The sequence below is a fragment of the Lycium ferocissimum genome, chromosome 3 (assembly GCF_029784015.1).
Source record: "Lycium ferocissimum isolate CSIRO_LF1 chromosome 3, AGI_CSIRO_Lferr_CH_V1, whole genome shotgun sequence".
Lineage (NCBI taxonomy): Eukaryota > Viridiplantae > Streptophyta > Magnoliopsida > Solanales > Solanaceae > Lycium > Lycium ferocissimum.
In genome coordinates, this window is record NC_081344.1 from 15,661,280 (window position 1) to 15,684,253 (window position 22,974).

The 22,974-nt window shown below is 33.8% G+C and overlaps 1 protein-coding gene and 1 long non-coding RNA gene across 3 annotated transcripts; one reads left to right on the plus strand and one right to left on the minus strand.

Moving 5' to 3' along the window:
* The first annotated feature begins 1,656 nt into the window (after positions 1-1,656).
* LOC132049862 (lysine histidine transporter-like 8) lies at positions 1,657-8,877 on the plus strand. 2 transcript variants are annotated; one of them, XM_059440822.1, is made up of 5 exons: positions 1,657-2,039; positions 5,475-5,608; positions 7,335-7,774; positions 7,875-8,006; positions 8,319-8,877. In XM_059440822.1, the coding sequence occupies exons 1-5, from the start codon at positions 1,780-1,782 to the stop codon at positions 8,799-8,801; spliced, it is 1,449 nt and encodes a 482-aa protein (XP_059296805.1). In that variant the 5' UTR covers positions 1,657-1,779; the 3' UTR covers positions 8,802-8,877. The 2 variants fall into 2 exon arrangements, with proteins under 2 accessions (XP_059296805.1, XP_059296806.1); XM_059440823.1 differs by having other exon boundaries at positions 7,590-7,774.
* Positions 5,892-7,328, minus strand: LOC132049863 (uncharacterized). The gene is made up of 2 exons (XR_009413164.1): positions 7,026-7,328; positions 5,892-6,969 (listed from the first exon to the last, which is right to left on the minus strand). It is a non-coding gene; the product is annotated as an uncharacterized LOC132049863 (long non-coding RNA).
* Positions 8,878-22,974: the final 14,097 nt, after the last annotated feature.

Genomic DNA, 22,974 nt, shown 5'->3' on the forward strand with positions numbered 1-22,974 from the left:
ATCATGACTCCCTTCAATTGATTCTTACAATGTATCAAAGGTAAGTGTCCATACTATTCTCCTAAATTTATATCGCTGCCTATTGATTTACTTCTGATTCTGTATGGACTGTATAAAGTTTTCCAACAAGAGTATCTATGACAGTACCTATCTTGGTAGGAAGTAGCTAGTGTCACGTAAAATTAATTAAGGTGCGTGCAAGCTGGTTCAGACACCATCAATTATAAGAGAAGTACTTTTGTATTCAGAGTTTTCTTTTTTGAGTTAATACTCTAAATTCAGAGTTCTTAAAATGTATCCGCAAAGAAAATTAAAAAACAAAAAAAAAAGTGGGAGAAAAGCGTAATGATTCACAATTACATATTGAAATTTCTCATAACTGGCTATTAGGGGAAAAGGTAGTCAATAAGTCGCTGACGCATGTGAGGATGAGTTGCTTGGCTTATGAGGAAAGAGAAGTGTTCGTCAAGTATTGTACTCCCTCCGTTTTAATTTATGTGAATCCATTTGATTGGACACGACATTTAAGAAAGAATGAAAAATTTTAAAACTTGTGATTCAAAATAAGTCTTGAATATTTGTGTGGTTGTAAATCATTTCATAAAGTGAATTTGTTTCCAAATTAGGAAAGAAGTCATTCATTTTGACACGGACTAAAAAAAAAATAAGTTCACATAAATAGAAACAGAGGGAGTATTAGGTATTGCTATTTCTTTTTCTTTCATTTAAAATGAACAAATTATTGACTAATTTATGAAATTCTAGGAGAAGTAAATCTTCCAAAATATTTCTTGTTGGCCCTTAATCAATCCGCACTCTAAGGCCATCAAATATAATTTAAGGTCATTTGTTTTTTGTATCAGAAGACGAAAAAGTTGGTGGGGAATGAATTCGAGTATACCTCATTTTACATTTTGTTTTTGATAATATATAGGCTTTGGAAAACTTATTTGTGTTTAATATTTACACCAAATTAGTGAAAGCTAGCTAGAGATATTTCTTTCATATAATTTTTTTTAATCTCGTAATCACTACTAAGTTAAATAACAAGAATGTGTTCTTACTTTAATTTTTTAAGTTTTAGTCCAACATGAACTTTCACATGTTGCAACATATACACCCCTTTAATTTCCTTTTAACATTGTTACCATTACTAAATAATTTCTTGTCTTTAGGATCTACACATTTCTCAATTTAATTTTTAATAATTCAAACATTATTCTTTATTCTTTTTAATCATTTCATACAAACATGATTGTAAGCAGTAGTTCAAGCATTATTCTTTATTCTTTATACTACAAGCTACTCCTACGTAGGTATCTTATTGGGGAGAAGTAAACTAGTGATGCAAGACCCAAAAAGTGTAAATGATTAATGTTTCTAACTTTTTCTTCTTCTTTTAAACTAATAGGATTAGTAGATTAATAAGACGTGAAAACATGTTGACTATTCTAATAGTATCTGGTGTCCAAATCAGTAAACAAAGGCGTCGTCTTTAATTTAATTTCCAAAAGAGAATAGAAACGTAAGCAGGGAAGTCATTTAGAAATGTGAGCAGGGAAGTGATTACCATTCTTAGTCTACGTCACATACTGCCGTCATCAAATACGTCAAAACTAACGTGATAACACCTCTATATATACACAACACCATTCATTCAATTGTCTTCAACACATTATATATCAGTTCACAAACTGAAACAAAAACAAAAACACATTGTCTCTTACTGATTTTTTCATAGCTTAATTTCGTTCTGTTTAAATCTAGCAGAAAATCAGGATGTCGTCGCCATCTTTTTCTTCATTAAAAGTGATACCACTTGATGATTATAATGATCAATTTGACGATACTCAGTCGCATATGGCGGTTGATGGTGGCGAGGAGAAGAATGATACGAATGTTCTAGAAGAAGTAGACACGTGGCTGCCCATAACGGAATCACGAAAAGGGAATGCTTATACGGCAACGTTTCATGTACTGTGTTCTGGTATTGGAACTCCAGCACTTGTTCTCCCATTTGCTTTCACGTCCTTAGGATGGTAACTAATTAAACCTCTTTAATATCCCTCTTTCTTGAAAAAACTTACATTTATTACTACTGACTAGTAGTCTAGTACTATCTTCTGTTAAGTTGTTATTATATTATTATTGAATACCATGCGATTTTTAGTACTTGCAGATCTGGTATTCAGTTACCCCTACGTTACGTGTTGAAAAATTCATCTCAATAGCCGAAATTATTACTACCAGGAGTGGCTAGACTATAAGGTCAATAAAGCAATCGCTTGAGCCCCAGTTTTTTTCTTAAAAATGTATTTTATATAAATATTTTTGCCTCAACCGGAATAAGTTTTTCAAAATTAAATTAATAAAATCTTATCTAAGATCAGTAATGTCTCCAGAGAGATTGAATGGATTAGATATATTATCAATTGAAAAGGAATTGTTGGAACAAATCGACTATAAAATAGTAATTAATGACTTTGCATTTGAAAAAGCTAAAAAATTAGACGTTAAATAAAAATATATATGACTATCTTTCCTTAAAAAAAAAAAAAAAAAAGAGCCTTTATGTAAAGTTTGACTTTAGGCCTCCAATGTTATTGAGACGACCCTTATTACTACTCCTTATGTTCACTTTAAGTTTTAATTGTCAAGTTTGATTGTACATCTTCTAAGAAACAATAATTGATATGGGTATTTTACTACAATACTCAGATGTTTTAGTTTTTTTTTTCTTCGATAAATCGAGTTAATTCCCTAAATGGTTGCGTGAATCAACCAAAATTGAAAAGATACTTCATAAGCGTCCAGTAAAAACATAAATAATGAGCAAAACGTTTTCTGCATTTGGCTTAAAGGAACTGTTACTGGCAGATATTTTGGCTCGCATTTCTTTGCATTTTCTACAGAATCTTGATCAATTTTTCCAAAACCATCTGCTTCCTGCCTCCTCCAAAGTGGGTCCTGAACTTGAATACAAAGATTGCATCGGGATCTTTCACCTCATACATCCTTGCCAATTTCTCTTTCAACTCAGCCTTAGAAGCATAAGCCCTTCCAGGATGCAAAACATCGATAATGAATTGTTTCCTTGCAAGAAGATGATTAGGCATGAATTTCCTTAATCTAATTGTCACTGCCTTGTCCGCCATTTTTTCTGTGCCTCTGCAAAATACCTCGCTCTGAATTGTCTCTACTTAAGACGATTAGATGTTTAGTCTTAAGTCTTGGGAAATGATACAAGGAATAAGTAATAAATGCGAAGAGTAAAATATGAAAAAAAATAAATGTTTTTTCTTGATATACTAAAAGTGAAAATGTATGTGAATGGAGGAAGTTTTTATTAGGGCTAATGCATGGTTATTATTAGATGAAAAATTAATAGATTTAACATCGCTTAAAGGAAAAGTAATCCAAGATTATGTTTATGCAGATCAATAATAATTAAATATATTGACCGTATATAGTAGCGCGTCTGTTTAAACTTTAAAGAAATTGCAACTTTTCTGTATGCAGAGATCTTCCCTTTTTTCATGTTTTCATGTTTTTGATGTGATGTTTAAAGAAGAAGCCATTCAGGCTGTGGAGGAACCTACGTAGAAGTGAATAGTAAAAGCTCTATGTCTTGCAGGGTCTACTGAAACTCGTTTTTTCCTCGACGAGATTTTTCTGCAAAATAAAGACAAAAGGTCCCAAATAGAATACTCAAAAAGGCACGCTAATATATATACTCCCTCTATTTCCTGTATTTTAATTTATATGAATTTATTTGATTGGGTATAGAGTTTAAGAAAGAAGAGATGACTTTTAAACTTGTGATCCTAAATGACTCACAGATATTTTGTGTGGCTATAAATCATTGCATGAAGGTAAAGTGCTTCTAAATATGGAAAGAGATCATTTTTTTTACACGAACTAATAAGGAAATAGTTTCACATAAATTGAAACAGAGAGAGTATATATACTCTGTCAATTCTAATTTAGGTGACATAATTTAAATCAACTTAAAATTTAAAAAAAATATGATCTTAAACAATTACACACCATCTCTGACATCAGGTGGCGTGACTAGACTTTTAATTCTTTCTTTTTATCGAGTTGTCCTCTTCTGTAAATTTCTTCGTCGTCCTTTTTATTTATGTTTTTCACATTTCTTTAGATTTTGCTTTTGTTTTCTCGCTTCTCCTTATTAATGCTTTCGTGGAAGGAGAGCCCTGGTACGATATTAAAAAATTTAAAATAGTAATTTTGATTTTCAATTTTTAAAAATATTATATTATTACCGTACCAAATTAGTTAGGTATTTTGAAGTTCGGTTTTGATATTTTACGATATAGTAAATCGGTAACCATAGTTTTTTCGATTTCGGCTTATATATACTCATATAATAGAAAATTATGATTTTGCAATAATTTATATTAAAAATGCCATTACGTACTAACATTTAAAATAATATCGTAAAAATACATGTAAAAATATTCAAAAGAAAACACAAGCAATCCCTTTCGTAAATCAATTAGACAAAATGAGCATTTCAATCAAGTTTTAATTAGTCAAAATTCTAACATCTAAACAATTAATTTTGTGCTAATACTAGATTATATGGTTGTTAGCATTTTAATATTAATATATATGAATTGTATATGTAACTATATACTTCAGTATGGTATTCGGTATTTCGGTATATTTTTTATAAATCCGAATACCAATACCAAAATTTTTAAAAACGCATAGCAAATATCATACCAAATACCATAATACCAAAACCATAGTATAAAAAATTTCGATTTTGATATGGTAATCGGTATATACCGTACCATGCCCATCCCTAGGTAGAAGGCAATAATTATGTAAGCCATTACGTACAAATAACATACCATATAAACAGGGGCGAATCCAGGTGTAAAAAAGGGGTCACGTGAACACATGATCATCCGACTAAACTCGATATATTATGTATATAATTCCTAAAATATATTTAATATTAACTAAAGGAACACATGCTCAAAAATATTTGCATCTTTTTTTTTAATCAAATTGTAATTGAAAAAAAAAAAGATTTGATGTAAACACTATATATGTGCGAATAAACTTTTACGACATGAAGAATATTTTAGGACTAAACATACTTAAAGTTTGGGCTTTGATTCTATTATCATTATAATCTCATGAATTATACTATATGCCTTGCATCATCCCTTCTTTAATTAATGAGAAATATACGCACAATCAATGGCTATTATGTGCTAGCTGGGGGAGGGCATTCCTACATGTTAAAATATAATACTACTACTAATTAATGCCTTCTTATATCATCTTTATTTGTTTTAAAAAATGTCTTATTTTCTATATAATAAACGTCTAGATCATAGATGTTGTGTGATAAAACAAAACTGTAAGTAGATAATATAAATAGGGTTTATGCAATCATCCAATTCATTATAATATTACATGTTTGTTAATTCTTGCAGGACATGGGGGATAGTGGTTCTTACGGTGATATTTGCATGGCGTCTCTACACCATGTGGCTCTTAATTCATCTTCACGAATCGGTAAATGGAACTCGTTATAGCAGATACCTGCAACTCTCTATTGCAGCTTTCGGTTAGTTCAAATGAATACTCCTTCGATTGGATATATAATTTTAAAATATGTGTAAAAGAAAAATGCGACTTGTATTCCTAAATGTAATATGCGTCCATGATATTTGTGTGGTTATAAAATTATGTCATTAAAGATAAAAATAAGAAGTTTAAAGTAAAATTATTTTCAAATATAAAAAGATGTTTCTTTTTTAAACTGACCTAAAAAGAATAGTGTAACATAAAACTAGAACAGAGGAAGTATATAATTCACTCACCCTCTCTTTATGTTTCTTTTAAAAAAAAAAAAAAAATTAGAATAGAAAGATGACTTTCTTATTAAACAAAGAACAAAGTGCAGAAAACATAGGGGGTTAATAGACTAAAACCTCTATGGGTCAATTTTGGGAGAAATGAGAAAATCTCAATTCTCTTTATATTATAGCCTAGATCTAATACGGTAAATTCCACAAAAATATCTATCGATCGAGAAAAAATTGCTTTATTATTTATTTATTTATTTATTTCGGGGACGAAGTAGCTAACTTTTTTTCTTGCTTACTGAAGAATCCGAATTTAACTCTTTAATTCAAAAAGTAAAAGCAGATTCTGTAACTTTGTCACTTCTTGTTTTTCCAATTCAGTTGTTCTTTACCAATTGTGTCAATTAGCTGGTAGAATATTGTCTATAGGGGTTATTTAGCTGGCTTTCACATAATTCTGATTTAGATTTTTTTTCTTTTTTTCTTTTTTACTTTAACTGATGGGAGACTAACAGCGTGGGGTCAACTAAGGTTATGAACGCGGCTAATCTTTCTCTTTTCACAGTTATGTCAAAGTTAAATTAAAAAATTAAGCACATTAGACATGGAAGAGTTGTTAGGTTTCTCTATTCTTTTGAGGTTGGTTAAACTAAACTTTAATTGTGTTATGTTTCAAGTAACTGGACAAAAGTATAAATGTAGAACACGTTTTCTCATCAACTTGGAAGCTAACTGCAGCCGTCCTTGATAATTCTGATATAATATAATTTTATTTAGTACTATAAAATAAATCTGAACTCCTAAACAACAGTAACTTTCTATCAGTGTCTCATATCTTTTTTTTTTTTTAATTTGTTTCACTGAAGAAAATAACCAAACAGGTTCAAGCTCCTTAATTAATTAAATCTTATATATAGGATTAGAGCCTTAAGCATTTCTTCTAGAAATATTTATAGATTTATGTGTCTTAATTTATAGTTTAAGGCAGCATTTGATTCTTTTTTACTGAAATTTTTTGAAATTAGGCTGTACTGTAAAACAATATTGGGAGAAGTGTGTGTTGATCATCTTTTGAGAATGTTTTTGGAGAACATTTCTATTAATCGTTTTTTCCCGAAACCTACAGTTTCATTACTTTTTGTTGTCTGAAAATTTAAGAAAATATTCTGGTTAAACCTACAGTTTCATTACTTTTTATTGTCTGAAAATATTCTGGTCAGATTTAAAAACAAAAACAGAGATAATGTAAAAAAATTCCATAAGATCTTTATATATTGCCTTTGAGTAAGTAGAAACTTGGCGACACAAATAGGAAGATAAACGAATTGACATTTCCACTTTATAAGTTCATTCTCAGTCGATATCTACAAATTGACTTTACCACTTGTTGAAGTGCATTGTCAATCGACCCCCACTGTTTTTTTTTTTTTTTTGTCCTGATACTTCAACTAATGGAATGTTTAACTGTTTACCGTTCATTTTCAGGAGAAAAATTGGGTAAATGTCTTTCTTTATTCCCAATAATGTACCTATCAGTGGGCACTTGTGTCATGTCTATTATAGTAGGGGGAGGCACCCTACAACTTTTCTACAATGCCATGTGTGGGAATGATCACAAATGTCTAGACAAATCTTTGAGTGGAGCACAATGGTTCTTGTTGTTTGTATGCCTTGCCATCTTAATTGCCCAATTCTTTCCCAATTTGCACTCCTTAGCTTGGGTGTCCTTTATTGGTTCAGTCTTGGGTGTGGCCTATTTCACTCTGCTTTGGGCACTCTCCATTGGCAAAGGAAGGCCTAGTGGAGTCTCTCACAGCCCAGCTGATAATGTAACAACCACAATGGCCCGATTTCGTGCTGTACTAAATGGTGTTGCTATCATTGCTATTGCTTTCAGAGGACACAATGTTGTTCTCGAGATACAGGTAATGTTAAATGTCTAACTTTATCATTATTGCATTCTTGAAAAAATTGCATGCTTCTAAAGCTTTTTTTCGTTTTGTTTCTGTATTGAATTTTATGCAGGGGACATTACCGACAAATCCAAAACATCCTACAAGGACTAGTATGTGGAGAGGAGTGATAGCATCGTACTCTTTTGTCGCAGTGTGTATATTTCCCCTGGCAATTGGAGGATATTGGGCTTATGGAAATTTGGTAATTAACTATTTTTTTCAGCTGTTTTACATTATAGGTGACACACACTCACAATTTTCAGAATAAACAGTATCATTTCAATAATGATCTTTTCAAACAATTCTAAACAACAAAAAAAATATTATGACTTGAGTTGAGAGTACATGCATTTTGTGTAGTTACAACGTATGTAATTTATTTCAATGACTGAACTACTTTAGTGAGTTAAATAGAATGACATGGTTAATAAGGATTCATATAGCATATCTAACTTGTTGTCGTAATAGTGGACTACTCTGATTCATGGACTAACAATATTATAAATGTTGGCAGATGCCTGCAAATGGAATTATGGCTGCAATTGCCAAGTACCACCAAGCGAGCACACCAAAGTGGTTAACAGGCACAATATACATGATGGTAGTGATCCAATGCATATGCGCATTCCAAATCTACGCCATGCCTGTATTCGACAACTTGGAAAGAATATACGTAAGCAGGCAGCACAAGGCATGCCCAAGGTGGCTCCGATCATGCATCAAGCTCTTCTTCGGTGGATTGACATATTACATATCAGTTGCTTTCCCATTCTTGGGAGGTTTAGCTGCCTTTGTGGGTGGTATAGCATTGCCTTTGTCTCTGGTTTACCCTTGCTTCATGTGGATTTCAATCAAGAAACCTCAAAGAAACAGCTTAATGTATTGCCTCAACATGTTTCTTGGGTGTTTGGGCATATTGATCAGTGTTGTGCAAGTTGCTGGTGCATTGTGGAATCTGGTGGTTGATAAATTAGATGCCAATTTTTTTAGTCCTTAGTTGATTTGATTTAATACTGCTAACTTATATCCACTGACTGTGTAATGAAATTATGACACAATAAGTGAGATTTAACGTACTAGTATAAAAAACTTGAGTTTAAGTTATATAAATCATCAGTGTAACTTTTTATACTATTGGGTCATCCAATCATTAACATTAAATAGAATAATCCTTTTATGAATTGTTACAAAATCTAACACTACTTTTATTTATTGTTATTTTTATATAACATGCTTTAAATATGTGTCTATGTATTGTATTTATGTGCGTGCATGTGTGTGTGTATATTTCTGTTTCACTTCTCTCTTATTATCTAAAGTTTATATGGATAAATGAATATTGATTGTTATAAATGAAATATTTTCTAAATTATAATCCAAAATTTATTTACTATATAAATAGATAATATTTTAGGAATTATTATGAATATACCTTTATTTTTATTAATAATTTTTTGTACTGCATTGAAATATTTTTATAAAGTTATCACTCTTTGTTATTTTCACTTGTCCAAATAGATATTAGAACTTTGAATATTATTAATAAAACAAAATTTTCTTATTTGGCTTATTTGTTTCATTACAGAACATCATAAACTTATAACCAATCACTTTTGTCATCTAGAAAATATTGTTTATTTTTTCTATAGGTAAATTTGATTATATAGATTTAGAAACAAAATCATGATTTTAAAGAAGTAAAAGAAAAAAAAAACTAAGGTTGATACTTTATAGAATAAGGATTAAAAAAAATTAATTGACATGTGAGGAGGAGAATGTTTATAGTTCAAAGTTGAAGGAGAAACTTGACTTTTAAAGCAAAGTTGGGGGTATAAAAGATTTTCACCCTAAATAAATTAACCAAATATGATGATGTTATTAATAATTATGTCTAAATTGTTGTTTTAAATCGTTTCCATTCATTCCCTAGGTAATATAATTTCCAGGTAAATCTCCAAGAAATTATCCCTAGGTAAAATCGCAGCAACACAATCCTTAGGTAACTCCCTAGGAAATATAATCCCCAGGTAAATTCCCACGAAATAATCCCCAAGTAAAATTGCAATAAGTAAATTCCCAGGTAAATTCTTACGTATATAACCCTCAAGTAAATCCTCAAGAAATAATCCCTAGATAAATCCGCAAGTACCTTTTGGGATCGAAATAACAGGGCATCATGCGGAAGCTAATAATGGCAAATCTTGAATGACAATAAATCAAACAACAATTAAAAAACTATAAAAACGACTTTGATAATATGATATGGGTTGGTCAATTGACCTACATATGAAAAACTAATATAAAAGAAACTCATAAAAACTATTGAGAGAAAAATCTCCCCCTAAACAAGACTTCATTTGAGGGCTACATTGTGGATACTGCTTTATGTTATGTTGTATGAGAGGGATTTTTGAATTTATAGAAGTCCAAAATCTTTTCCTTCAAGAAAAGGACTAGCCAAATATGGAAGAGAACAGAAAAAATAAAGCAATTATGCTATTACTTTGACTTTCCTTCAAAAGAAACATAAAACTCAAATATGGTAAGAAAATCAGGGAAAAACCCTATAAATCTCCCCTTTTGGCCAAGATTTTCTTCACAAAAATTGATCCGTCTTCTTTACATAATCTTCATCATAAATCAAACAACAATTAAAAAACTATAAAAACGCTTTGATAATATTATGGTTAAAAGTAGATATGGGTTAAAAATTTGAGCCTTGTGCGTTAAAAATGAGCACGGGTTGAAAGTGGAGCCCATCCGTTAAAAGTGAATATGGGTTGAAATTAAATCTCCCTTTTAGCCTTGAAGCGTTTACATAATCTTCATCCTTCTTTGCTTATTATGAAGAAGGGTTAAAAATTTGAGCTCATACGTTAAAAGTAAGCATGAGTTGAAAATTAGAGCTCATGCGTTAAAGTAAGCATGAGTTAAAAGTTGTTTTTGTTTTAAAAAAAAATATGCAGCAGCCGAATTGTTGAAAATATGATTGAAAATTGCCTCCACAAATAGTGCTCCAGATATATATTTTTGTTTTTAGACAAAAATCTTGTACTAATCCACCTTGTACCTGTCTTCAACCTCGTTGAACCATTGGCGCTGATACCACTTATTGGGATCGAAATAACAAAGCGTCATGCGGAATCTAATCATTGCAAACCCTGAATGACGATAAATCAAACAACAATTAAAAAACTATAAAAACGACTTTGATAATATGATATGGGTTGGTCAATTGACCTACATATGGAAAACTAATATAAAAGAAAATCACAAAAACTATTGAGAGAAAAATCTCCCCCATAAACAAAACTTCATTTGAGGGCTACATTGTGGATGCTATTGTATGTTATGTTGTATGAGAGGGATTCTTGAATTTATAGAGGTCCAAAATCTTTTTCTCTAAGAAAAGGACTAGCCAAATATGGAAGAGAATTATATTTTTCTTTCAGAAAAAGTAAAGCAATTATGGTAATACTTTGACTTTCCTTGAAAAGAAACATAAAACTCAAATATGGTAAGAAAATCAGGGCAAAACCCTAACAGTACCGTTACCTGGGTAAATTCCTATCAATAGGCAAAGAAAAAAAAAATTCATATTTTTATCGGTTACCTGCGGAATTACCTACGAAACTCATACATGGGGATTGTTTTCCTCCAATAAATCCCCAGTTAAATTTTTGGCGCTAAATTGCACCAAAATTACCTGTCGATTTACATAGGGAAATCATATCCGTAGGTAAATACTCTACAATTTAGGAATTTTTAGATTTTCGCATGAAAATCCGTAGAAATTATCTATGAAAAAAAATCCGTAGAAATCCCCATGTAATTCAAGCTTTTCTAGCAGTGGTAGGCGAATTAGGTAAAAATCATTCCCTAAGTCCACTAGATTAAGGTTGAGGTTAGTTCCCCATAGCGTTTGGACTCTATTTCTAAGCTGATTATACCCCATATGTTTACCAATTAGTTTAATGATAATGGAAGAGGCCCAAGGTTGGTATAATCGAGTTTTATCAGCAGTAGTATTAGGAATGAAATGGGGGTGGTTGGTTATATTCTGGTCCTCATCCTCTGCTTACGAAATGTAATTTTTGTCACCAAAAATGAACAACTAGTGATGAATTTTGTGTCGTAGCTAATAATTTCGTAGCTAAATATCATATTTGTTGTAGTGGTGAAGTTCTCGGCTTAACTCAATTTCGATGGATAATCTTCATTGAGTTTGTATGACCAATTAAGACTAATCAAAAGCATGGGAGGAACAACGAATCATCACAAGATCGTGATTAGGAAGGAAAGAAGTGCATATAGAAAATAGGTGTGATTTTCAGTTGTGCGTGATGTTACTGGTGGAGGTCATGAGTAAGTATAATAAACACATTACTTTTGTAGTCTCCTTCTGTTTGTTTTGTCGGACTATGTAAATCACCAAATTAAGGTATTTGCAAGATTAACCGTCGCTGGAAATACAAGATTTGATTAGTTTGCATCAAAATATTCTTCTAGCTTATTGTGATGCTAGTGACGGAAGGTGGATAAAAGAGAAGGACTAATAGACTTCTAGCCAGTAAGTTTTTGAAGAAGAAGTGCACATTTTTTTATTCACACTTGTAGCTCGATGAGAGCGTTACTCAAGAGATAAATCCATGACTTCGTGACGTCTGTTGGACTAAATTGGACAATACATGACACTTACCCACGTATAGAAATCTTAGGTAGCGTTATGGGCATTAGCAAAAGTAAGCGTTAAGACATTTCTGAATTTAGTCTAAATTAATCTATGCAGATGGATCCTAATTTTATTTTTTTTAAAAAGGTAAAATGAACTATAGTTTGTTACTATTATCATTTTTCAATGGGTGAATTAGTTTTGATATAGGATGGATTAACAAAACTATTTGTCAAGCCCAATGCAACAAAGAAATCTTGCAATTAACAAAGGTTAAAATAAAACTTCAATATTCAGTTGTATCCTAATAATAGTTCATCTATGTTCTAATTCTAATTAAAATAATTATATACATGTGTATTATTATATATAGTTAATTTTATATGTATAGAGGTCGTAAAATTTTATCTCTTTTTATCTTGACTAAAATTATAAGAATAGTATTTCTAAATTCACTATATATATTTTGTATAACCGCGCGCGAAGGGGATAAGTTAACTAGTACTGAATATAAAAAAAAATGATATTGGACAGACTTAAATACAAAGATGGAGGAAGTTCTATTCTTAACGGTGACTCATATGTTTGGACCACAGATCTTTCTTGTTGTCCACCTTTTCCTTTTCTACTCTTATTTTTTGGTGTGTCCCTCTTGTGTGAGATTGCTATAAAACACTAGTTGCATGCTTATGGAGAACTGTTGCGAAAGTTTTGGGGGATTGCAATATATTTGGCCTGTAGTTAGCTAACTTAATGTAGTGAACTGAGCCATTATTTCAGATTCTGCACCAAAATCATTTGCTCAGCTAAGGAACCACTCCCAATCCCGTTAATCTCTTGATATTCGAGGTTGTTGCGACAGACACTAGCTTTGGTGGAGTTATCAGGCGAGTATAAGGGGATTAATGAAGGGCATAAAAAACACCCGTGCACAAGTATACCAAACAATATTTAATCAATACTCCAATTTCAAGCGGTTTCCATGGTCAAGCTACCATTTTTTATAAAACCCTAAGTCTCAATTCATTTAGTTCATGATTCTAAAGGTGTAAGACAACTTGATTAGAATTAGGACTCATGATTAGCCATTAGGATTTAATCTTCATTAATCTTATAGCCTATAGAACTCTTAAGTGGTAGAGTTGTCATAGGATAATACGTTAGTGATAATGACAATCATATATATATCCCTCCTTGTATCAAGTAAAGAAGGTTTACTAAAAATACAAAGAACGATTCGGTTGCTATTTCTTCATGGTATCGGGCTTACTCAATTAAAAGCTACATCACGAAGCTCTCTTTCTCTCAAAACCATGGCGTAAAAGCACAACCCTAGCTCTTTCACCTTCTACAACCAATTTATTGCAATTTGTCCCATAATCCATCTAATTACCTTGTTTGGAGAAACAAATCCTTCATAATGTAATGAAAATTGACAAAGTCGGGAGGACGCTGGATGAAGACGAGAGGCAAAAACCAATCCAAACCCAAAGTTTACTAAATGGGAAGAACATGATGTTCTTGTTGCCCTAGGAACAATGACGAAGAATCAATGTTCCTCATCATAGGTGATTGTGCAAAAGAGATGTGGAAGCTTGTCTTGAGGATACCTACCCTCAAGGCAAAGATAAGGAGTTTATGAATAAAAAATCAAAGTCTATTGATGAATATATAAAGGAGTTTAAAGGGATTTGTGATAGTCTTATTTCGCAAACCATTGGACGAAGATAGCAAAGTAATCAATTTTGCTAGGGTCTTGGAAGCAAATACAAGACCCTTCGTGCGTAATGTTGGGGAAAACCACCGTCCCACCTTTGCTCGTTTGTGAATGCCCACTTTGAAATGAGGGAAGATGGAGAGGAGCAAGTAGCACAAACTAGCATTGACTCAACCATGGCCTTTATGGCAGAAAAGTCAAGGAAGAGGTCGTGGTAACTCGTTTTAGAGGACGAGAAATCAAAGAGGAAGAGGCAATAGAGGAGGTTTTAATCAAAGGCAATTTTGCTACAACTCGGAGAAAGTCACACAAGGAGATTTCAAAAAATAATCCTTGTCAAATTTGTGGAAGGAGCAACCACATGCCCTCTCTTGTTTTTACGGATGGGATTACTCTATCGAGCACAACAAGATGTACACAAGCTTTAGCAGCTATGTCGACAGCGATCAACATGACAATCATCTCTCGTGAGACTCGGGTGCTACTAATCATATGGTGCAATCTCCGGTATTCTTATGAATTCTTCTTCGTTTAAGGAACTGATCTTGTTATGGTTGGAAATGGTGATAATTGCCCATCACACACATAGGAGATAAAAATATTGGGAAAAACCTATGTTTAAAGGATGTCTACGTAGTGCCTCGACTCAAGAAAAACCTTATTTCTATTAGTAAACTTGTTACAGATAACCCTTGCTCTCTTAAGTTTACTGACGGGGGTTTTGTTGTTAAGGACAAGAGAACAAGAGCAATTTTGGCAAGGGGGAATAGAAGGCACGACCTTTACACTTTGGAAGGAAATCTACATACGGCTTTGACAACTACGAAAGTAGAGAAGAACTCAGACACAATATGGCATCAAAGATTAGGACACCCCCATTCAAGAATTCTTAATTTTTTACATAGCAATAAATTGATTGATGTCAAAAGATGGAATAAGGACTTTTCTGTTTGTACTAGTTGTCAAATGGGAAAAAGCTGTAAGTTACCCTTTCAGGTGTCAAATAAAAAAGAAATTGAGCCATTAGCAAAAGTGCACAGTGATTTATGGGGACCTGCCCTCGTTGCATCTTCTCAAGGAATAAAATACTATGTCATATTTGTTGATGATTGTACACGATTTACCTGGTTTATCCTCTAAAGAGAAAGTCTGAATTTCTTCCTACTTTTTGAGTCTTTCAAAAATTGGTAGAAAATCAATTTTCAAGGAAACTTAAAATGTTTCAGTGTGATGGAGGAGGAGAATTTAATAGTTTAGAATTCATCAATTACTTGGCTGAAAATGGTATCAAATGACAAATTTCTTGTCCACATACCCCTGAGCAAAATGGAGTAAGCGAAAGAAAGCATAGACACATTGTTGAAACGGGTCTAACCTTGCTCTTTAATGCGAACTTGCCAATGTTTCTTTGGGTTGAAGCATTCATGACTGCTGCGTTTCTTATCAACCGGATGCCTACGTCTATGTTGAATATGCACTCCCCATTTTTCAAGTTACATGGACAAAACCCCGACTACAATAGCTTGAAAGTTTTTGGATGCCGTTGTTTTCCTTATCTCAAAGGCCAAAATAAAAATAAATTCCAACCAAAAACATATCCTTGTGTATTCATCGGCTATAGCCTTCTTCACAAAGGCTTTAGATGTTATCATCCTCCGTCAAGAAAGGTGTTTATCTCACGGCATGTTATTTTTGATGAACTCAAATTGCCTTATGTATCTTGTAGTGTTGTTGTTCCTACAGAATCAAATAACACGCAGCTCACTACATTCCAAGAATTCTTTCAAAGACAACCACAAGGAAATGAGACGGTAGTTCACAAAGATGATATTATAGAAGCAGCAGCTGATGATAATAATATTCTACCCCTTGAGACGTTTGCAGCAACACCTAATGATAATATTGGTCCCTCTGAGACATTTGCTTCTTTGGAGAGCAAAGAACAAGCCGACACTAATTTTGTACTCTGAAACGCGCTACTTATGATCATGTTCCATCCGATCCCCCACGCAAAGTACACTGACAAACGGACACTTGCTCCTCTCCAGGCGTTGAGCTCTCATCCTCGTCAACTAATTTGCCAAGCCATAGCATATCCGATATACAAGGTATTGATATATTTATTCACCTACCACCTCTGCCCGCTCTCCCACAGCCACCTTCTCCACCCTCTGAAAATACACACCATATGCTCTCAAGCTTCCATTACGAACCCAAATTTTTCCATGTCCCTTGCTACTTGTACTCAAACATAGTTGAACCTAAAACCATTAAAACCACTTTCCAAGCCACATTGGCTATTTAATGCAATGAACTACAAGCTTTGAGATCGAATGATACCTATTGGTTCCCCGGCAGCCTACCATGAATGTCGTTGGTTCCTGTTGGGTGTTTAAAACAAAGTTCCATACTGATGGCTCTGTTGAACGATTCAAAGCTCGCTTAGTTGCTAAAGGCTATAATCAAATTGAGGGTGTTGATTTTGAGGATACATTTAGTCCCGTTGTCAAGGCTGCTACCATTTGGACCGTTTTATCTATTGCCATCACATTGAATTGGGAAATCAAGCAACTAGATGTCAAAAACGCTTTCTTACATGGCGATCTCAAGAGGTTTCATGGAACAACCACACAGATTTCTAGATCCTCTCTTCCCAAATCATGTTTGTCCGTTAAAAAAGGCACTCTATGGCCTCAAACAAGCTCCAAAAGTATGGTTCCACAAGTTTAGCTCATATCTTCTTCATCTTGGTTTTTCATGTAGCGGATTATACTTCTCCACTCTTCGTACCATATTGCTCCTGCTATATGTTGATGATATTATCCTAACAGGAAGTCATTCTTCCATTTTTTCCAAGCTTATATGCAAGCTACAATCTCATTTTGCTACAAAGAATTAGGACCTCTTCATTATTTTCTTGGCATAGAGGTTCATCGCCGCAAAGATGGTTTGTTTCTTAGCCAGAACAAGTATGCTACGCTATCCTTAAACGCACTAATATGTTAGCCGCCCGAGCTCATCCAACACCACTTTCCCCGAAGCACCACCTCCGAATTTTAGGTATCACGGCTTAGTTGGTGCATTGCAATATTTGATGCTAACTCGTCCAACATGCTATGAATCTCTTATGCCAGTTCATGCAGAGTCCAACCACAGTTCACTGGTCTGGCATCAAACGCGTGCTTCGCTACATCGCTAGTACCGTCCATTTTGGCCTGCGAATCACCGCTCAGTCCTCTCTCAATTTGGTTGGATTTTCTGATGCCGATTGGGCTGGTTGCCCAATTACAAGGCGCTCCACATCTAGCATTTGCGTTTTTCTTGGCTCTAACCGTATACTCTACGGTCGCTCGATCAATAATTAGTATTTTGGCTTCATTGGTTGCTGACCTCACTTGGATTACATACTTGTTGAAGGACATTGGTATCTCTCTGCGCCTGAGACCTTTGCTATAATATTAGTGCAATTCATCTAGCGGCCAATCCGGTGTTACATGCTCGCACGAAGCATGTTAGCTGATTGTCATTTCGTGCGAGAAAAGGTCGTCCCGAATAACCAAATTTGTTCCTTCAAATTGCCGATATTTTCACCAAGCCGTTGTCCAAGTTCCAGGTTTCAATTACCAAGCTAAGTTGTGGCACACCCCACCAAATTAAGACAACTCGATTGGAATTAGGACTCTACAGCTAACATGCTTAGCCATTAGGATTTAATCTTCATTAATCTTATAGCCTATAGAACTCTTAAGTGGTAGAGTTGTCATCTGCTAGGATAACATACGTTACCAGCAGTAGGACTCCCTAATGACTCCAACTTTGGTTGTATATATATCCCTCCTTGTATCAGATTGTAATCAGTGAGTTTTAATACCGAAAATACAAAGAACGATCTGTTTCGGTTGCTATTTTCTTCAAAAGGTTCAATTCATGATTAACCCAAGCCATTTGATGATAAATAAGTGATAACAATCATAACCCATCAAGTAAAGAAGGTTTACTAAGTTCTAGGGTTACTACTACTAATTTCACCATTAAAGACCCATAAAAGGGATGATAATCATGAAAATGATACGGAATGATTGAAAGGGATGGATGAGACTTGCCTCTAAAGAATATTCTTGCCCTAGCTTAGAATTTCGCCCTATTGATTGTGGGAAACTCTGTTGGAGTTTTATGAATAAAAAATTCGGAACTAAGTATTTAAACCGCCGCAACGCTCTCGCTATAGCGGTCAAGTGCCCACTATAGCGGACAAAAAGAAGTCCAACCTCCGCCATGGTGGACTACCTCCCGCTACAATGGCATCGCCATAGCGGGCCATTGCCCGCCATGGCAAACACATCATTCAGGGTTGACCGCGCTCGGCGATGGTCTCACTGCCATAGCGGTGCCTCCGCAGCGGTCATATTTGAGCAGTAATCTCGAATTTTTTTCAGTTTTCCACTCTATCACCCAACATTTCATCCGAGGCAATTCAAACACAAACAAAACATGCATATAGACATAAAAACATCATGTGAATCCACCCATGGCCTCGGAATTTCCAACAGATTTCTAATTCCCTACGTCACCCTCGATGGTTCAACACAATTACACAAAATTCACAAACAAGTCAAGTTTTCAGTTCTTAGACTTATACAACCGAGTTTCTATTAGCTCCTTCTACCCTTGGGAAGGTTCTATTTGGTGGGGTAATCCTACATTTTCCATAACGAACGGAAGGGTCGTTACACAAAGTTGCAAAAAACTTTTCAATATGTGTATTGGTTTCCTAAGGTGACACTTATTATGGGACAAAAAAATTGGCTAAGGTGACACTTATTGTGGGACGGGGGGAGTACTAATTAACGACCATTATTTTTATTTTGGTAATCGAGCAAGAAGAGTGGTTGTTTAATTTTGTGGTCTTAAACATGCTACGTGCGAATTGCAATTTATAATAATTTCATATTCTTTTCGAATATCTAAATTTTAAATGTAAAATATTGACTTAATCTAATTAAATTTAGCTTTGAAAATTAGTTAAATTGACTTTTAAAAAGGAAACATGGCAAGTATTGAGAGTACATGATTCTGAGCATGTTTACAATAACGGCACTTAAAGTGATAATAATTTCAATTTGGCTAAAACTCGAATCAAATTTTAGGTATAAAAGTGACAAAAATAACTACTAAAAATGGAAACATGATAGTGACTGATATTTACATGGTAGTGATATATACTTCTCCGTCCCAATTTGTTTGACGTCTTTCGCTTTTCGAGAGTCAAATTTTTTAATTTTGACCTTGTGTTTAAACATAAAGTATTTTAATTTTTAAAATAAAATTTACACATTTAGAAATTATGTAAAAATTACTATAAGAAGGCGCTTGTGTTAGAGCAAAAAATAACTCTTTTAATTAATTTAATTATTTTCTACTTACTCCATAATTTGCATGAGAAGAACAATTTAGTGTTGTTGACAAGCAAACACAAAAGAAAAAGGAGCGGACAAATTAATAAAGGGGCAATTTGCAGGATTTCCCTACGCTGGGGGTGGTCTTTAATTTTTTCCCCTTATATTGGTGGTTTTTAATTTTTTTTCCTTCACCTAAAATTCATGGGTTCCGGGTTCAAACCCTGCTCAACCAAAAATTTTAAAAAAAATCGCAAGGCAGAGTTTGGTAGCAAAAGTATGCCTATTCGGGCAAAACTCTGTCTTATAAGGCAGAGGTTAGCCTTAATGCAAAAGTCTGCCGGAGGGGGACGACTTTGCCTTAAGGCATTTTTTTTAACTTTGCAAGGCAGACTTTTGCCCAAATAGGCATATTTTGCTCCTAAATTATGCCTTGTAAATTTTATTTTTTTAATCGAACTGGGATTCAAACTTAGCACCTCAGAATATTATAGGCGAAGGACAAAAAATTAAATACCAACAATTTGAGGGGGGAAAATTACAAACCACCCCAAAAGAAGGGCAGTCCACGTAAAGGAATATTCTAGTGGGTCCACTAAGATATTACTTCTCAGCTTCTTATAAGCAAGTACCTCCAAATCCAATTCATCCTTCACAAAAGAAAAAATTTATCACTTCACAAAACGCTTTTACTCTTACAATGGTGACATTTTACTCTTTCAGAATGATGCCGAGGAAGGGTAATAAGAATACAGGCAGGGACGGAACTACAGTGTTAAAGGGGGGTTCGGGCGAACCCAGTAGCTTTTGCGCAGACCCTATATTTTTACTATAGAAAAATAGTAAAGGTAAATATTATTACTTGTGAACCCACATACATAAATAAATGGACGGTTCAGTGGTAATCTGAGAGGCTAGAGAAGCTCTCTCTTTCCAAAGATGTGGGTTTGAAACTCCACCAGTGCCTATGTTTTTTTTTTTTTTTTTTTGTAATAAGCAAGATTCTCTTTTAATTCACTTTTTAAAATTAGAACGTATAAATTGAACTTGTGCAATTCTTTTCCTTTGGGCGTAACTTTTTCCCTTTTTGCTATCATACATAATATTATACAGAAATTCTTTTTAACACTTAAAAATAAAATATAAATTTGACAAATCAATAAGCAAAAAGCAAATCGAATTCTCCCGATACTTGTTGTTACCATTCTTTTTCATCATTTTCTTTCACAGAGCCAAACCCAAAATTAGATTTTCAAAATATATTAAATACTGATACTTGTTCATTAGTTTGATGGTTGTTATCAGGGGTAGCTCAAGGATAAAGCTAGTAAAATCTTTCCTTTATCCCCCCAAAACTTTTGAGGCCCCAAAACTTTTACGGATGAATTTTATGATTTTTTTTTCTTAGACAATATTGAAGATTGTAAAAAGAAGTACAAAATTTATATAATAAAAGAAGGGAAAAAACTATCTACTTTTTAAGAGAAATATTTTAGAACTTTGAACTAAATTACTCAAAATCTTCATAGTATTAAATAAATTTTTTACAACAACATCTAAGGTAATGTATTTAAAACACAAGACTAACATCTTATTAACTTTAATTAATCCTCACTATTATAAAAATTAATAATAATGTTACTATGTAATGTAAATGCAACTATTATAAAAAATAAAAATAAAATAAGGCAAGACTAGATTTTTTTTTTTTATTATTATTATTTTTATGTATGTGTATATATTTAAGGTCTCAGATTAAAATTTGGCTTTAGGCCATTATTTTATTGAGACTCCCATGGTACTTATACATTAACTTGAGGTCGGTATCCTGTCTTAAAATTCCGAACCCACAGACCTCAAATCCTAGCTCCGCCTCTGGTCATACATGTAGCAAATTGTCTTGTGTATGCATATGAGTGTCTCAATCGTCAGTTAAATATGGTCACAAGAAAGAGGCTTCAGAAGCACACAGAGAGATTTTACCCGGAATTTACCCACGCATGTAAGTGTGGGCAAGGTTTTTCAAGCTCGCATGGACTAGCAAGGCACCAATCTTGGTGCATAGGGCGTTACAATAAATTTTCCCTAGCCAAGGTTGAACAGGCACTACTTGATAATCGCAGGAGGTTGCATCGTGGCGAAAGGGTAAGGGAGTTAATTTTTTGTTTTGAAAATAAATTTTAATTTCTAATAGGAACTACTTGATACACGCGTGAGGGGGAAGAAGAAGAAGAAGAAGAAGAAGAGGAAGAAGAAGAGGAAGAAGAAGAGGAAGAAGAAGAAGAAGAAGAAGAAGAAGAAGAAGAAGAAGAAGAAGAAGAAGAAGAAGAAGAAGAAGAAGAAGAAGAAGAAGAAGAAGAAGAAGAAAGACGAAGACGAAGAGGGAGAGGGAGAGGGAGAGGGAGAGGCAAAGGGAGAGATGAAGATGAAAAAGCTAAGAACAAGAAGCATTAGGTTAGTATTTTTTTAATTGTTTTGTGATTAGTTCATATGAGTATGTTTCTATTTGCAATTTCAGGTGTTATTTGAGTTATTCATAGAATTTCAGTTCTGATCAATTCATTGGTGCTTGGGGTGGTTCGTGCTTGTGTGGGGGCTGGGTTGGGTGCTTGCGTGGGGGCCGGGTTGGGTGCTTAGATGATGTAGTTTGGTTTGGTTGTTTAGTATGATCAGATTGTGGTTGGGTATGGGTTTATGATTTCTTGTTGTAGCTTACGGTGTGTCACCCATCGTCTTTAGATATTGTAGTAGTAGCATCTATGGTTTCTTTGTCTTTGGAAGATTGTGGATCTGCTTTTTGGCATAGGTAAGCATGGTGTCGCCAGAAGACTTTGTCAACATCAACCCAGGTCAAATGACGAATCACCAACATACTCCTCAAGCAGACACTTGCATACCTATACAGGAAATGATCTTATGGTTTGTCTGCGATCTGCACAGAAGAATTACAATCAAGTTAGCTACCATAGGTAACAACTAGAAGAAGCAATCTGCATGAAGTTGAAACAAAAGGAAGTTGAACTTGAGAAAAATCCGACTCCTTAGACAATTAATGAATCCATAGCTCCCACTCCTTACATAGTCATACATACATTGCTTGTTGTTCCGACCATGATCACAAAATATTCATATTTTAGCAAAGCTCTTGCAGTATCCCTACAAGTATCTAAACCATACAAGCGCTTCTTGTAAAGACGAAGGCAGCCAATTGCGGGGAAAAAGAAGCAATGTTAAAAGAAGAAAGTTCTCAACTTGAGTCTTCTTTGAAAACCCCTACAGTTCCCTACAGGTTTTCAAATATGCAGCAAGAAATCAACCAGCATAAAGACATTTCCATCTCCCAGCATTTCTTTAGGAAACCAAAAGTGAGCTTAGGAGCACCATA

What these genes read in the sequence shown, in the direction of transcription:
- LOC132049862 (XM_059440822.1), top strand. Translation starts at nt 1,780, where the DNA reads ATGTCGTCGCCATCTTTTTCTTCATTAAAAGTGATACCACTTGATGAT. An exon ending in ACTCTCTATTGCAGCTTTCG is followed by an intron (nt 5,609 to 7,334) that starts GTTAGTTCAAAT and finishes GTTCATTTTCAG; the next exon opens with GAGAAAAATTGGGTAAATGT. An exon ending in ATTGGGCTTATGGAAATTTG is followed by an intron (nt 8,007 to 8,318) that starts GTAATTAACTAT and finishes AAATGTTGGCAG; the next exon opens with ATGCCTGCAAATGGAATTAT.